Raw genomic sequence first — 12956 nt, 5'->3', positions numbered from 1 at the left:
GGATTATATAAACGGCTTTATTCTTCTGCACCTGCCATTAGCTAAGATTTTTCTCTCTCGTGTCTTTGAAATGCTGTCTCCTGCCACATAGCTTATCCTAATGGTAGTGAGGAACCAATCAGGCACTGAGCGTCTCATTCCTTAGGCCCACGTGCCCCCGTGCAATCGTGTCAAAGCAGAAACTGACAGACATCATGCATGTATTTGATGGTTTGCAAACCCTTGGGCCGCTCCTCGCTGACAAGAAGTATTCAGATTTTATTCAGGTTCCCTGCACAATACCTCCTGATTTTTTTTCAGCCTCAAATTCCTCAGCCTTGGAGTAAATTGATGTTCATTTCTCCACTTTCCTCTTTGAAGTGACACTTTAAAACGGATTCGGACTGATACGTAAGTCGTACTTCTTGGTGTGTGTAACATTGCCTGAGTCTGTATTGTGTTATACGAACAAGCTCACAAGCCTCGCTGCTGCACGTAAATTTATTATCTCAATGTTGCTACCTGACCTGAGAAGATGGAAACTATTTTTCTCTCTGTGATTAGTTAGATTTTATCGCATTGGCGTGTGGTTGGTAGAGGTCTGAGCTACTGCATGTTTCTCCTTGTGGTTTGGCATCCTCCGTCCTGAGGCTGACACTGCGTATCCATCAGCTGTCCTGTACCAGGTGCACTGGTCCGCCTCCATCTCTGCACATCTCTGTCCAGCTCTGGGCAGGGCAGCCTCCTCAGCAGGACGGAGACTCCCCTGCAGGCTTCCTCCCAGCACAGGTCAGGGCTGCCCCCTGGCACCGAAGACTCCCCACGCCCCGCCTTTCCATCAGACTCCTAACGGCACATGGGGAGTGCTCTTTCCAGACCTCACAGTCCTATGAAGGCCTTTTTCTTCTTTTCTTTCTTGGTCCCCATAGGAAACTGAGAGCCAGCTCTCGGAGCTGCAGTGATGCCTCGACAGAGGGCTGGAAAATGAACTGCATGCTCCCTTCCTGCAGGGAAGCCTCAATCATCCCCCTCTTCTGTGACAAAAGCCATTTTCTTACCAGGTGCTTCCAGAGACTCTCTTTAACTCCCCACAGAACTATTTTGTTTATTCATTTGTGTTTTATTTTTGCCGTTAAAAAAAAAATCATTCCAGCTCTAATAAGTGCCCCTTTCGTGTTCTTCGAATGCTTTTGAATCAAAAAGAGTGCCTATCATTTTCCTGTCCTGATATTCTTTTCTCCTCTGGGAATTTTAATCTAAATGTAGAAGAATGAGTCCTAATTTTTAGAAGTCATTGAGTAAATATATCAAAAAAAGCCAACAGTTAACTACCGGAAGACAAACAGCTTGTGAAGACTGAACCTCCACATCAGTATACGGCGATACGTGTTTCAGATATGATCGATTTAACCTCCTTTCAACCTTGTTGCATTGCCCCGTTTTCGGAAGTGTCGAGAGGCTGGAAATCTCTTTCACGAGCTGTAGTAACCGAGCTTTCGTTCCTCTTAGATAGTTGTCTGCTTGTCTAGTGCTGCCCTCTGGTGACTGTTTCTGGAATTACACGTCATAGCTTTTTGCAGTTTAGCTTGGGGTGGGGCGGGGTCGGGGAGGAAGTGAACCAAAAAATTTTAAATGTATGCAGTGTAGCTGGTTCTCTTTATATTTACGTGCAGCCGTCAAACAAAATCTGCAGCCCAGAGCATATTTCATTCTAGCACATTGCAGGGGATGGAGATGTTCCACCTGATCCAGGCATTCAGGTATGCATCCTTCGTATCAGCCAGCTGGATAGGCGTGTCTCTTGGTTGGGCTGAATAGAGACGGCAGAGTGAACTTTAACCCAACAGATACGGATTTTCCTTATGGCATTCTCCTTTTTCTTTTTAAAAAAATATCCTTTCCCACCCTAGATGCCAGCCTTACTGACTGGCCTTGAAGCCTTCTCTTTTGTTCCCAGGCTGCAGTCTTGAATTGCTTCTTGGGGGAAACAGGCTGGCACCGTCCACCGCCCTGGTCACATCCCCGTGGTGCTTATAGAAAGGGACAGAGGATGGAGTAGGCCGTCAGCTTCCACGGATATTCCACACCCCGCAGTGACCCTTGAGCTGCAGGGCCTTCTTTAAAACCCATCTGATACGTGTCCACACGTGCAGGGTGTATTTGAGTGAGTGAGACGTAGTATTTGATGTTTGGCAGCTGCCTTGGATGGCGGGAGATTTCTAGTTTGGGGTTGGTATAAAGCGATCTGTGGGGAAGGTTGTGAGAAGGAAGAAGACAAAGTATATTTGCTCTGCACCTCCTACCTGTGCAAGATGCTGGGACATCACGGACGATATTGATTCTCACAATAACCCTGTCCGTGAGGTGGGTGTTGTTGTCCCTGTTTAAAGGGGGAGGGACTATGGCCTCGAAAGATATAACGATTTCACAAGGACGCACAGGTTCAACTGGCTGGGATCTAGGTTAGCCTGACCGAAGGCCCATGATCCTTCTAGAAGACCACGAGGCTGCGGGAGAAGAGGACAGGGGCCCGGTTCCCGGCCGGGGAGGGGTGGTGTTGGGTTAGGGGTTGTTTGGGTGGACTCTGGGCTGTGCCGTGGGCTTGGTCTGCTGCTGCTGTTTTCCTCAATCAGCGGCTCTGCGCTGTACTGCAGGCCGGAGGGATGGGGATGCTCGGTGGAGAGGGGGTGGAGAGGGGCCGACAGGCCGGGTCTGCACACCCAAACCACTCGTGGAGAACCCAGGCTGGGGGACGGGGAGCTTCACTGACTTGATGTTCAAGATGGACACTTGAGGGCTTCCCAGGTGGCGCAGTGGCTGAGAGTCCGCCTGCCGATGCAGGGGACACGGGTTCGTGTCCCGGTCTGGGAAGATCCCACATGCTGCGGAGCGGCTGGGCCCGTGAGCCATGGCCGCTAAGCCTGCGCGTCCGGAGCCTGTGCTCCGCAACGGGAGAGGCCACAACAGTGAGAGGCCCGCGTACTGCAGAAAAAAAAAAAAAAAAAGATGGACACTTGAGGAACCGCTGGAGGAGAGAACTAATGCCTTACTGGAGACTGCTTGCCTACTCTTGGTTTTCATGAGAGAAGCATTGTGGACAATTCTGGAAGACGAGGCATAAGCCCGATGTAGGATCTTGAACTTGAGATGTATCCTTTTGTAGAGGGAGGGACGGGGGCGGAGGGGTTTTCACTGTATCTGTACATTTTTTTCTTCTAAAAAATATGGCAGTAGCTGTAGATACTCGTTCAGTCCGTGTGATGAGCACACCAGGGTGTGCCGTAATTCTTTTATAGTTTCCTATTTGAAATATTTTATAATTTAATATTCAAATAATAAAAACGGGCAGACATAATTCTACCCACCGTCTCTCCTCTTTTACAGGTGACACAGTGTGAGGAAAGTCCCTTTCAAGGGTGTTTCAAAGAGGGTCAGGAATCATACCTCACTTAATAAACTGAATTGCTCTGAAATGTTTTTCAAGCAAAAGCAATAAATAGTCTTGAAGCCTCCCCTGGAGTCCATGCTGGGGAGTTATTGCCTCCAAGTGATCCTTTGTGTGTGAGATTACAAACTGCTGCTACGATGAGAGGTGTATGTAAAGTATTCTTTTCAGTAAACAGCCAGAGAGGGAAAATAAGATTAGAGAAAGTCACAGAAACTTACAGAATAACTGAGAGTCTTTCAGTAAAACCATGAAATTTGCTTGGGAGAGTTACGTAGCACTCTACAAGCTTTTCGTGGTTTGAAAACTGCCATTCTGGGAAAGGCAATAGAAGACTAGGGTCACAATCAACATCTCTACCACCCTTTCTGTTATTATTAGTTTTTTAAAAGCATGGTCTATCTTTTGCCACCCTTTTATTTTTTTTTTTCGTATTTATTTTATCTATTTATCTGGTTGTGCCAGGTCTCAGTTGCGGCAGGTGGGCGCCTTAGTTGTGGCGCGTGTGCTCCTTAGTTGTGGCGTGCGAACTCTGAGTTGCTCCGCGGCATGCGGGATCTAGTTCCCTGACCAGGGATCGAACCCGGGCCCCCTGCATTGGGAGCGTGCTTAACCACTGCGTCACCAGGGAAGTCCCCCTTTCTATTATTTAAAGCATATTTTTATACACGATCTCAATTAACAATCACGACTGTTCTGAGAAGAAACGGAAGCAAAGAAGTGAAGTGATTCCCTTGACTGCAGAGCTGGGTGGTGACCTTTCAGGGCCTCACCCAGGTCCCACCTAGAGGTTTGTTCCCACACTGCCACCCCCCCGCCTGCCTCAGCCCCTCCCCCCATAACGCACCTGTTCATGAGACCACGTCCTCTCAGAGCCGTCCTTGACACAGACGTCCAGCCTCAGCTCGGTCCCTGTGGCTCCGTGCTTGCTGTCCACGCAGAGATTTGCTGCCACGTTTCGAAGCTGTGGAAAGAAGACAGGATGACGATGGGCTGTTTTTCATTGTACCCCTGGTTCCTGACAATCCTGGTGGAGATTCGGTATTTTTTTTTTTTGATTCCATGATGATTGGATGATGCCTTAAATTTATATGCAATTTATGGAGAGAAATCAGAGGATTAACTATAACATTGCCCAGTCTACGTGTAAAAGAACATGGGAAGATTGAACAGCAAAACCTCAGCCAGGCAGTGTGTGAAGCCACGACCCAGGAGCACGAACGTGGAGTCCATGACTTCTGTATGATGGGAGATTTTTCTTTTTCAGGTAGTGCAGAGCATCTTCTCCCTTCACTACCTTAGCTGGGAGAGCTCCGCTATGAGGCAGGTGGTGCAGATAAAAGCTGTGAGGAAGAGATCACTGTGTAAGAATGTGGTCACCTGACGCCCCCAGCGGCCTGGGATGGTCTTTGTCTGCACCTGTCATCCTGGTTTAACCTTTCTCCTGGATGGTAAATTAATGCTATCCTAGAGTATTAGCAAAACAGGAAGGATAGTACCGTTGGTGGAATCCTTTACTGGATGAAGTTTCTCTACATCATGTCTGGACTTTGAAAAGTTGCAGAATGAGAAAAAAACACTCATAATTCTTAGCAAGTATTTTGTTAACATGGATGTAAAGAACTGAACAGTTGGGGGTGGGAAAAGGGTGAAAAATATCAACAGCAGAAACACCAGTGGAAAGAGTCTGGTTGCAGACACATCCCCACGTCACATCTTCCCGCGTGAAGCTTCCACCAATCTTCCTGTTGGCATCAGAACCGCATCCTGCTGCAGAGCTGGGCAATGTCTATAGTTTGTTACTGAGGTGTGTCTGCTTAGATAAGCTCAAGGGTCACAATCCTTTCCATGCCTTTGTAGAGTCCTGGATTATAATAATCCCTTTAGGTACCACTAAGAATGGAAACAAGAACAGGGTGGACTCAAGTGATCGTTTTAGTCACGGTTCTTTTGCCCAGAACGAGTAGATAAGGAGTCTCTCCAGGATGGAAGGATGCCTGCATGGGGCCTGATCCTCCTGGGATGGGGCGATGAGGCAGAGAGGAGGTTGTCATGTGATGTACTGGGTATCACGAATGGAATAAATGATGCCTGGATGGGGTGTGGTGGAGAGAGCTGTTTCATTTCCACTTCCTTTAGGAGTAGAGGCTGGTATAGTGTCATTCAGGAGGGAATCAATGTGGTGGATACCAGTTTCCTTATCCACGGAATTTGGCAACAGCTGGGGTTTGTCTTCTGCTACTGGACCACTATTCTCGGGGTGTCTGTCCCCGATGACAGGGGATGTGAAATAATGGAGGACACAGGGCAACAGTTCTGAACCCACTTTGGCCTACGGACCTCTCTGAGAATCCAAGGAGAGCTATGGACACTCTTGCAAAAACAAGTGGACACACACACAAGCACTTTCCTATTCACTTTCCTGGGCACCATAGACTCCACATTTGAAGTTGAAAGAGGGAAAATGTTTGCCAGCCCCCAAGCTCCCCCCCCCCCTTGCAAATGAATTGACTTTCCTCTTAGCCTCATGGGCGATCTTGAAGGACAGGGGATGAACTAGGGCGTGTCGGTGAGCACCCCAGTCACTCCCACTTCCTTCACCTTTTCTCCACCTCCTCAGTCAAGCGCCAGGGAGCAATTTCACTGTAGAATTTGGGGAGCCACCCTTAAAATAGGCCTTTTGTGGACTCAGCTCCCAGGTGTGTGATCCAGTTTATTTGGTGAAAGAGAAGCACCCTGAGGGGCAGAAGTCTGAGCTTGCATCTCTCTCCAGAGGCCAGCATCCATCAGCGCCCGTCTGATCTTATCTGGGGCCAGGTTGTTGGTTTCTAAAGCTGCTCCACCCAAGGGCTGCCCGAGAGAACTCTGGACAGAGCTCTCTCTTTACTCCTGGCCACTGAATTCACAGACTCACTCTTCTTAGAGAACCAGTGTCAGTGGATGCTAAAGGCACCTTCAGGGCATTCTTGTTCCCTCTCCTGAGTCCAGGAGCTCTGATCCACCGAGCGGGAAAAGCAGCTGCTATCGGTTTATGGCCACGGGGCTGCAGAGGGACGAGCTACATGGGCTCTGCTCTTGGAAGAGAAGGACTCGGGGAAGGAAAGGACCTGGAACAGCCAGGGATGCCGGGCAGTGTACCTGCCAGACCTGCCCGAGGATCTGCACCAAAGACGTCAGAGAGCCTCTTTCTGTTTCTAAATGCTATGAGAGTGAAAGGGCTCTAGCAGGGGTAGAGAAAACCGTTTTCTAAACTCTTGAATGTTCCTTTTTTTTTTTTTAAATGAGAAAATTTTTTAAACTTTTTATTTTATATTGCAGTATAGTTGATTAACAATGTTGTGTTAGTTTCAGGTGTACAGCAAAGTGATTCAGTTGTACATATACATGTATCTATTCTTTTTCAAATTCTTCTTTCATTTAGGTTGTTACGTAATATTGAGCAGAGTTCCCTGTGCTATACAGTAGGTCCTTGTTGGTTATCCATTTTAAATATAGTGTGCACATGTCAACGAGAAAGTTTTTGAATATGCATCCTCAAACAAGTGTAAAATTACTGATAAATTATATACATAATTCCTGTCCTTGAATGTTCTAAATTCTCACGCAAATGGCATCTGTGTAGACAATGGGATAAATGGCTGCAGAAACCAAATTTCAAGTTTCCAAGCCATAATTGTCCACATCTGTGTAGATTTCAGCCCATCATTGTGCCAGAGAAGAGATGTGGAGAGTTCCCTAGAGGACAAGGCGGGCACCTGGACTCAAGGCTCATCAGGCCAGCCTCACCTGCTGCTGTTTTCATTCCCACCTCTTCATTTAGAATGCACATCCCATCTTCGGCTCATAAGCACAGCTCTGTCATAATAAACAGATGAGTAAAATCCCAACAGAACGGACCCTAATCCTTGCTTATCCATTTGAATAAAGTTTTCTTTCTAAAAAAAAAAGTAGACAAGAAAAAACACAAATGATCTGGACTTTTCCCACCAGGGGCTCTGTATTTGCGGCTGAAGGAAAAGCAGTTCACAGGCAAACACACGCCCAGATCTAGGACAGGGACACAATACATCAACGCAGAGCAGGGAATTTTCCTGTTCTGTTCCTGTGACGTCCAGCACCGGGACTTGGCTGCACTAAAATTGCATCAAGGAATCTGAGAGACACGGGGCAGGATTAGAAAGTGAGATGGTGCTTGACTAGGAACGGGTGGGAAGCAGGAGAAAAATGGGGCAAAAGGGACTCAAGGTGTATGACAGGAGTACAGAGATAATCTGTTGGACAAGGATTAGGAAAAGATCTGGCAGAGGGTGAAGGATTTCTTAGGTCTGCAAGAGACGTCAGGCTCAGCTGGAACCTTGGCTTTTCCTCCCCAAAGTGAGAGGTTTTATAAAAGAGGCACAGGAGAAGGGGCGTGTGAAATAAATGTCGAGGTGGCTGACAGGTAATTCAGTTGGTTGTCGAAGAGAGACTCGCCTCAGCTCAACGTACGCTAGAGCATGGTTTGCTATCCTCTCGCCCCCCATAGACTTGGGGTGTTTTAAGTAAGAAGTGGTACGTTCGTGACTCATTCAACAAACATTAAGTACCTGGTATGTCCCAGCCACTATGCTACATACTGGTATACAGTGAAAAATAAAAAAGGATTTGTGGGTGAAATGGTGAAGGGGGTCAATAGGTACAGACTTCCAGGGGACTTCCCTGGCGGTCCAGTGGTTAAGACTCCAAGCTTCCAATGCAGGGGGCGCGGGTTCGATCCCTGGTCGGGATCCCACATGCTGCACGGTGAGGGGGCCCCCCAAAATATGCTAAAAAAAGGTACAGACTTCCAATTATAAAATAAATAAGTCCTGGGGATGTGATGTACAGCATGGTCAGGATAGTTAACCATACTGTATTGTATATTTGAAAGCTGCTAAGACAGTAGGTCTTAAATGCTTTCATCACAAGAAAATTAGCCACTCTGTGGTGACAGATATTAACTAGACTTATCGTGGTAATCATTTTGTAATATGTACAAATATCACATCATTATGTGGACACCTGAAAGTAATATGTTACGGGTCAATTATATCTCAGTTAAAAAAATTCATACAAAGAAATTCGTATTCAACCTTCCAGAAATCTGTCCGCTTCTTTGAAAGCATGCCTAGTCCCTTGTGATCCAGAAAGTCCTGACACATCAGGACCAATGATTCTTGAACCCCCTCTGGCATGGTGTCCTCACTGGGCGGGGCATGTCTGGGGGAGATGGAGACCCCTGGTGGGGTCAGGGTCCTCAAGACCGTGAAGACGGCTGCAGAGACTGGACTGATGGGCTCCAAAAACTGTTGTTAGTGATTCTCCTTCCTATGGACAACGTTTCTTCAAATCCCAGAGCTCTGTTGCTGATCATTATTTTTTCATTCTTGGAAAACTGTGACCTTTTTGGTGCCCACGGCATGCTGTAGCACCGAGAGGGCTTCGCAGGCACCTCAGCTGCCAATAAACCTGATGGGGCCGGTTTTCTTTCAGGGTCTTGTAGCTTTGATTGGATTTGACTAGTAAAGTGGGGAAAGGATTTCTCTTCTGAGAGCCCATAAACCTTTTTATTTTTTTAAATTCAGCTTTTATTGAGGTATAATTGACATATAAAATTAGATATTTATTTAATTAGTTTTTAAAATTTATTTTTGGCTGCGTTGGGTCTTCGTTGCTGCTGTGCGAGGGCTTTCCCTAGTTGCGGCGAGCGGGGGCTACTCTTCTTGCAGTGCGTGGGCTTCTCATTGCGGTGGCTTCTTTTGTTGCGGAGCATGGGCTCTAGGCGCGCGTGCTTCAGTAGTTGTGGAGCACGGGCTTAGTTGCTCTGCAGCACGTGGGATCTTTCCAGACTAGGGCTGGAACCCGTGTCCCCTGCATTGGCAGGTGGATTCTTAACCACTGTGCCACCAGGGAAGTCCTAAAATTAGATATGTAAAGTATGCATTGTGGTGAGTGAATATACGTTTACTTTGTGAAGGGATTCTCCTCATTTAGTTAATTAACACAGCCATCCCCTCACATATTGATTTTTTTTTTGTAGGAACTTTCAAGCTCTCCTTGCTTAGCTAGTTTCAATTGTACAATTCGGTGTTATCAACTACAGTCAGCGTGTTTTACATTAGGTCCTCAGACTTTGTTCGTCTTATTCCTGCCTGGAATGTGTGCTGCATTACTCACAACCAGGCCCAGCACGTGTTACAGGGGACCCACTAGCGTTTAACAGTTACTTCTTTTTGAATCGCTACCACCTGACTCACATGCCTGACCTCCCTACGTACTTGCCCGGCTCCAGCTGGTGATTGTTCTAACCTTGATATCAGAACGTCTCCACCATGATACCTCATCCAATGGGAGGGAAGGGGTGTGCACCTCTGCTGGTTTCCCTGGTAACCGACGAGCTCACCTGACATCGATCACCCTGTAACTGGGTTTCCCCCTGCCCCTGGGAGCCAAGACTGCCTCCATGTTCTGCCCGCCGTCCACCGTTCACAGTGGGAGTGGCCCCAGGACCCTGCCTCAGACATGTAAGCTCCCCTATGCATTAACCACTGATGCCTCTGTCGCTGACTCCGGGCTTTTCCTTCCGTCTTAAAGCTGGGCAAGTACAGGCCTTGTAGGCCTGCGGGGTGCAGCCCAACATTTGGTGGAGTAGCCAGGAGACGGAGGAAACGCCCGTGAGCACCGAGATGTCGGGAAGTTAGGACAGGGAATGGAAAGTTTTGGGGCCGACCACTAACACGTGGGGCCTGAAAGTTTCGGGGGTAACCCTGGGGTGGCCGTCCACTAGTATCGGGGTCTTGCAGTGGCTGACCTTGATGAATGGGGGCCGCCGAGAGAGTACAGAGAACTCCTAGACACCCCTACGGCTGTTGCAGAGATATTGGCCACAGCTGTGGGCTGCATCGTCGTTTATATTAAGAAAGGCCATGGAGGCTGAGCTAAGAGCTGAGGCGATCGTTAACTTGAATGCTGATTCCTGTTCCTCTACAAGTGAGGCGTGTGCACGTGTGTGAATGATATGGATTATTCTCTATTCCTGTTATTTGTTTAAACTGAATCGGCTATTTAGAAAGTTAAAAAAAAGCCGTGAACATGCCCCCAATGGAAAGCTTTTGACATTGTAAAACGGGTTTTTGCTTATGCTGTTAGAGGAATTTGGCTTTCTAGGTGGAATTGGTATTTCTCTCCCTGTGCCTTTTGAGATATAAATGATCTACCTGGGCTCTCAGGAACTTTAATCCCTGAGAGTGAGGACAAAAAAGAGAGGCCGTTTAAGCTGTAGCAGGAAGACTGTGAGATCTCTGTGTCTGTAGAGATATATGCATGTCTATGTGTACCTTATAAATATGAGGTGTCTCTGCTTCTAGATGGCGTTGCCAAGATTGGTTTGTGGATGAGCTCTGTTTATTTGCTTAAAAGAAATTACAAGCTTATATGAGTTCTCAGACATAGAATGAATTTCAGGTTCATGTGATCTGGGAAATATTCAGTACTGAATTGATATCTTATTGAAGCTACTGAAGCTTGTTGGTTTGATAGATATAGACATGTTTTTAGAGTCATCAATGTTAAGTATAATACTTCTGTTGTACCTAGGTTTACTGGAGGTCAAATAAACCTTATTATATCTGTTGCAAATGTGTCAGCAAGGAAAATAACTTGATATGATGAAACTTAAATGTAAATGAGATAAGAGCTTTTCGGTAAACTCTATAGGAATAATTATGTTTTGGGAATGTCTGTCTAAAATAGTCCCACCAGATTTTGCTAACTTTAAACTAAGTTCAATAAAGAGAATTCATTGACTATCTGGGTCATTTCAAATGGGATAAAATATTAGAAGATTAATTGCTGGGCGAGTCTAAGTTTACCAACCTTTGCCTTCCTGGGAGAGGAAGACGAAAGCATACATTATCCAATCAGGAAATGCCGGTATGACAAACAGTTCACATTTACTTGCTTCTTGGTTTTTGGTTGGTTCATTTCCTTTGAATATATGCCCAGAAGTGGGATTGCTGGATCATCGGAGTACCACACATTTTTGATTACTGTAACTTTGTGTTGTGTTTTGAAATCAGGAAGTGTGAGTCCTCCAACTTTGTTCTTCTTCAAGGTTGTTTTGACTATTTAGGATTCTTCAGATTCCATATGAACTTCAGAATGAGTTTTTCTATTGCTGCAAAAAAAGCCCTTGGAGTTTTGATAGGGATTGCCTGTAGATTTCTTTGAGCAGTGTTGCCGTAGTATTTTTGGGTAGTATTAACAATATTGTCTTCTAATCCATGAATATTTATTTAGATCTTTTAAAATTCCTTTCAGTAATGTTTGTATATGTCTTTTGCCCTGTTGGTTAAATTCATTCTTACGTGTATTTATTTTTAGAAAGAAATATAATGTATATAGGAGTATAGATTCTGGAATTAGACTGCCTGGGTTTAGAGTTTGATGTCACCATTTACTAGCTGTAGGCCTTTAAGCAACTTATTTAGCTTCTTTTTGCCTGTTTACTCTTCTGTAAAATGAAGATAATAATAATGATACATGAGAAATTTGATGTGATGATTAAATGAGATTATACATAAAAGGTGCTTGCATTAGTGTCTGGTTCATACTAATTGCTCCATAAATGTTAGCTTTATTGCAGTATTGGGATGCATAGAAAAATGAGGCTGGGGGGGTAGATTGGTGCCATTTTGGGAAGGTCGCAAATACCAAGATAAGCAATGTAGACCTTGTGCTGTTGGCAGAGAGAGTTATTAGAAGTTTTTGAGAAGAAAGTCTTATTTTAGGCAGTCAATTCTGGTGTTAATGGGAAAGAGAGATGAAGAGTAATGCTGTTGTGAGCATAGGCACCAGTTCTAATGGATAATGAGAATCTGAACTCTGGTAGAGGTAGTGATAGAATGTATCCAAAGAATGTATACGTATTCAAAGGGAGAGGTGTACTGCAGACACATTTTTTTTTTCAGAGAACATTTGCAGGTCTTGACAATTGTTTGCTTGTGGATAATGAAGATGTGCTGAGTTCGAGGTGTCTTGGTGACATCCATACATAGACAGTCTGAAGTTTGGGAGGGAGGTCAGTGTAAGAAATTCAGATTTGGAAATCATCCACTATGCCGATTATTAAGACATCGCCTCTCAACTCCACACTTACCCCCTCTGCCTCGCTTTGTGGTACTCAGGGTGGACCCTGTAGACATTTTCCTCGCACTGGTTACAACTGTAGGCTTTACTAATGGAAGGTTCAGAGCAGGAGGAAGACTCTTTCCTTCTTTTGTGTGCCCTGTTTTCCCATGTATATCAGCACGTGGGTGTGTGGGGGTGGGGCAGAAGGAGGCGGCCTCACCTGAGAGGTCCTCATGGATTCACAGGGGCTCCTGCCTCCTGCAGGTGTCCTCACCACCACCTGGTGGGGCTGTTTGCAGCAGCCATACCCGGCAAAGGAGGCCTGACCTTCCTCCTTGCTGGGGGAGGGGGTGAGGAGAGGGGGGAGGGGGTGAGGAGAGGGGGG

The 12956-nt window shown here is 46.1% G+C and overlaps 1 protein-coding gene across 1 annotated transcript in view; it reads right to left on the bottom strand.

Moving 5' to 3' along the window:
* GALNTL6 (polypeptide N-acetylgalactosaminyltransferase like 6) overlaps positions 1 to 12956 on the bottom strand; it is a 1140136-nt gene that overhangs the window by 22183 nt on the left and 1104997 nt on the right. Inside the window, exon 10 of the mRNA XM_029204074.1 lies at positions 4272 to 4388. Coding sequence (XP_029059907.1) covers positions 4272 to 4388 — 117 coding nt within the window. The remainder of the gene's footprint in view (positions 1 to 4271; positions 4389 to 12956) is intronic.

Source organism: Monodon monoceros, unplaced genomic scaffold (assembly GCF_005190385.1).
Source record: "Monodon monoceros isolate NGI ecotype Baffin Bay Population unplaced genomic scaffold, NGI_Narwhal_1 Super_Scaffold_5, whole genome shotgun sequence".
Lineage (NCBI taxonomy): Eukaryota > Metazoa > Chordata > Mammalia > Artiodactyla > Monodontidae > Monodon > Monodon monoceros.
Note: the sequence above shows the minus strand (reverse complement) of the source record. Positions and strands in the feature narration are given on the sequence as shown.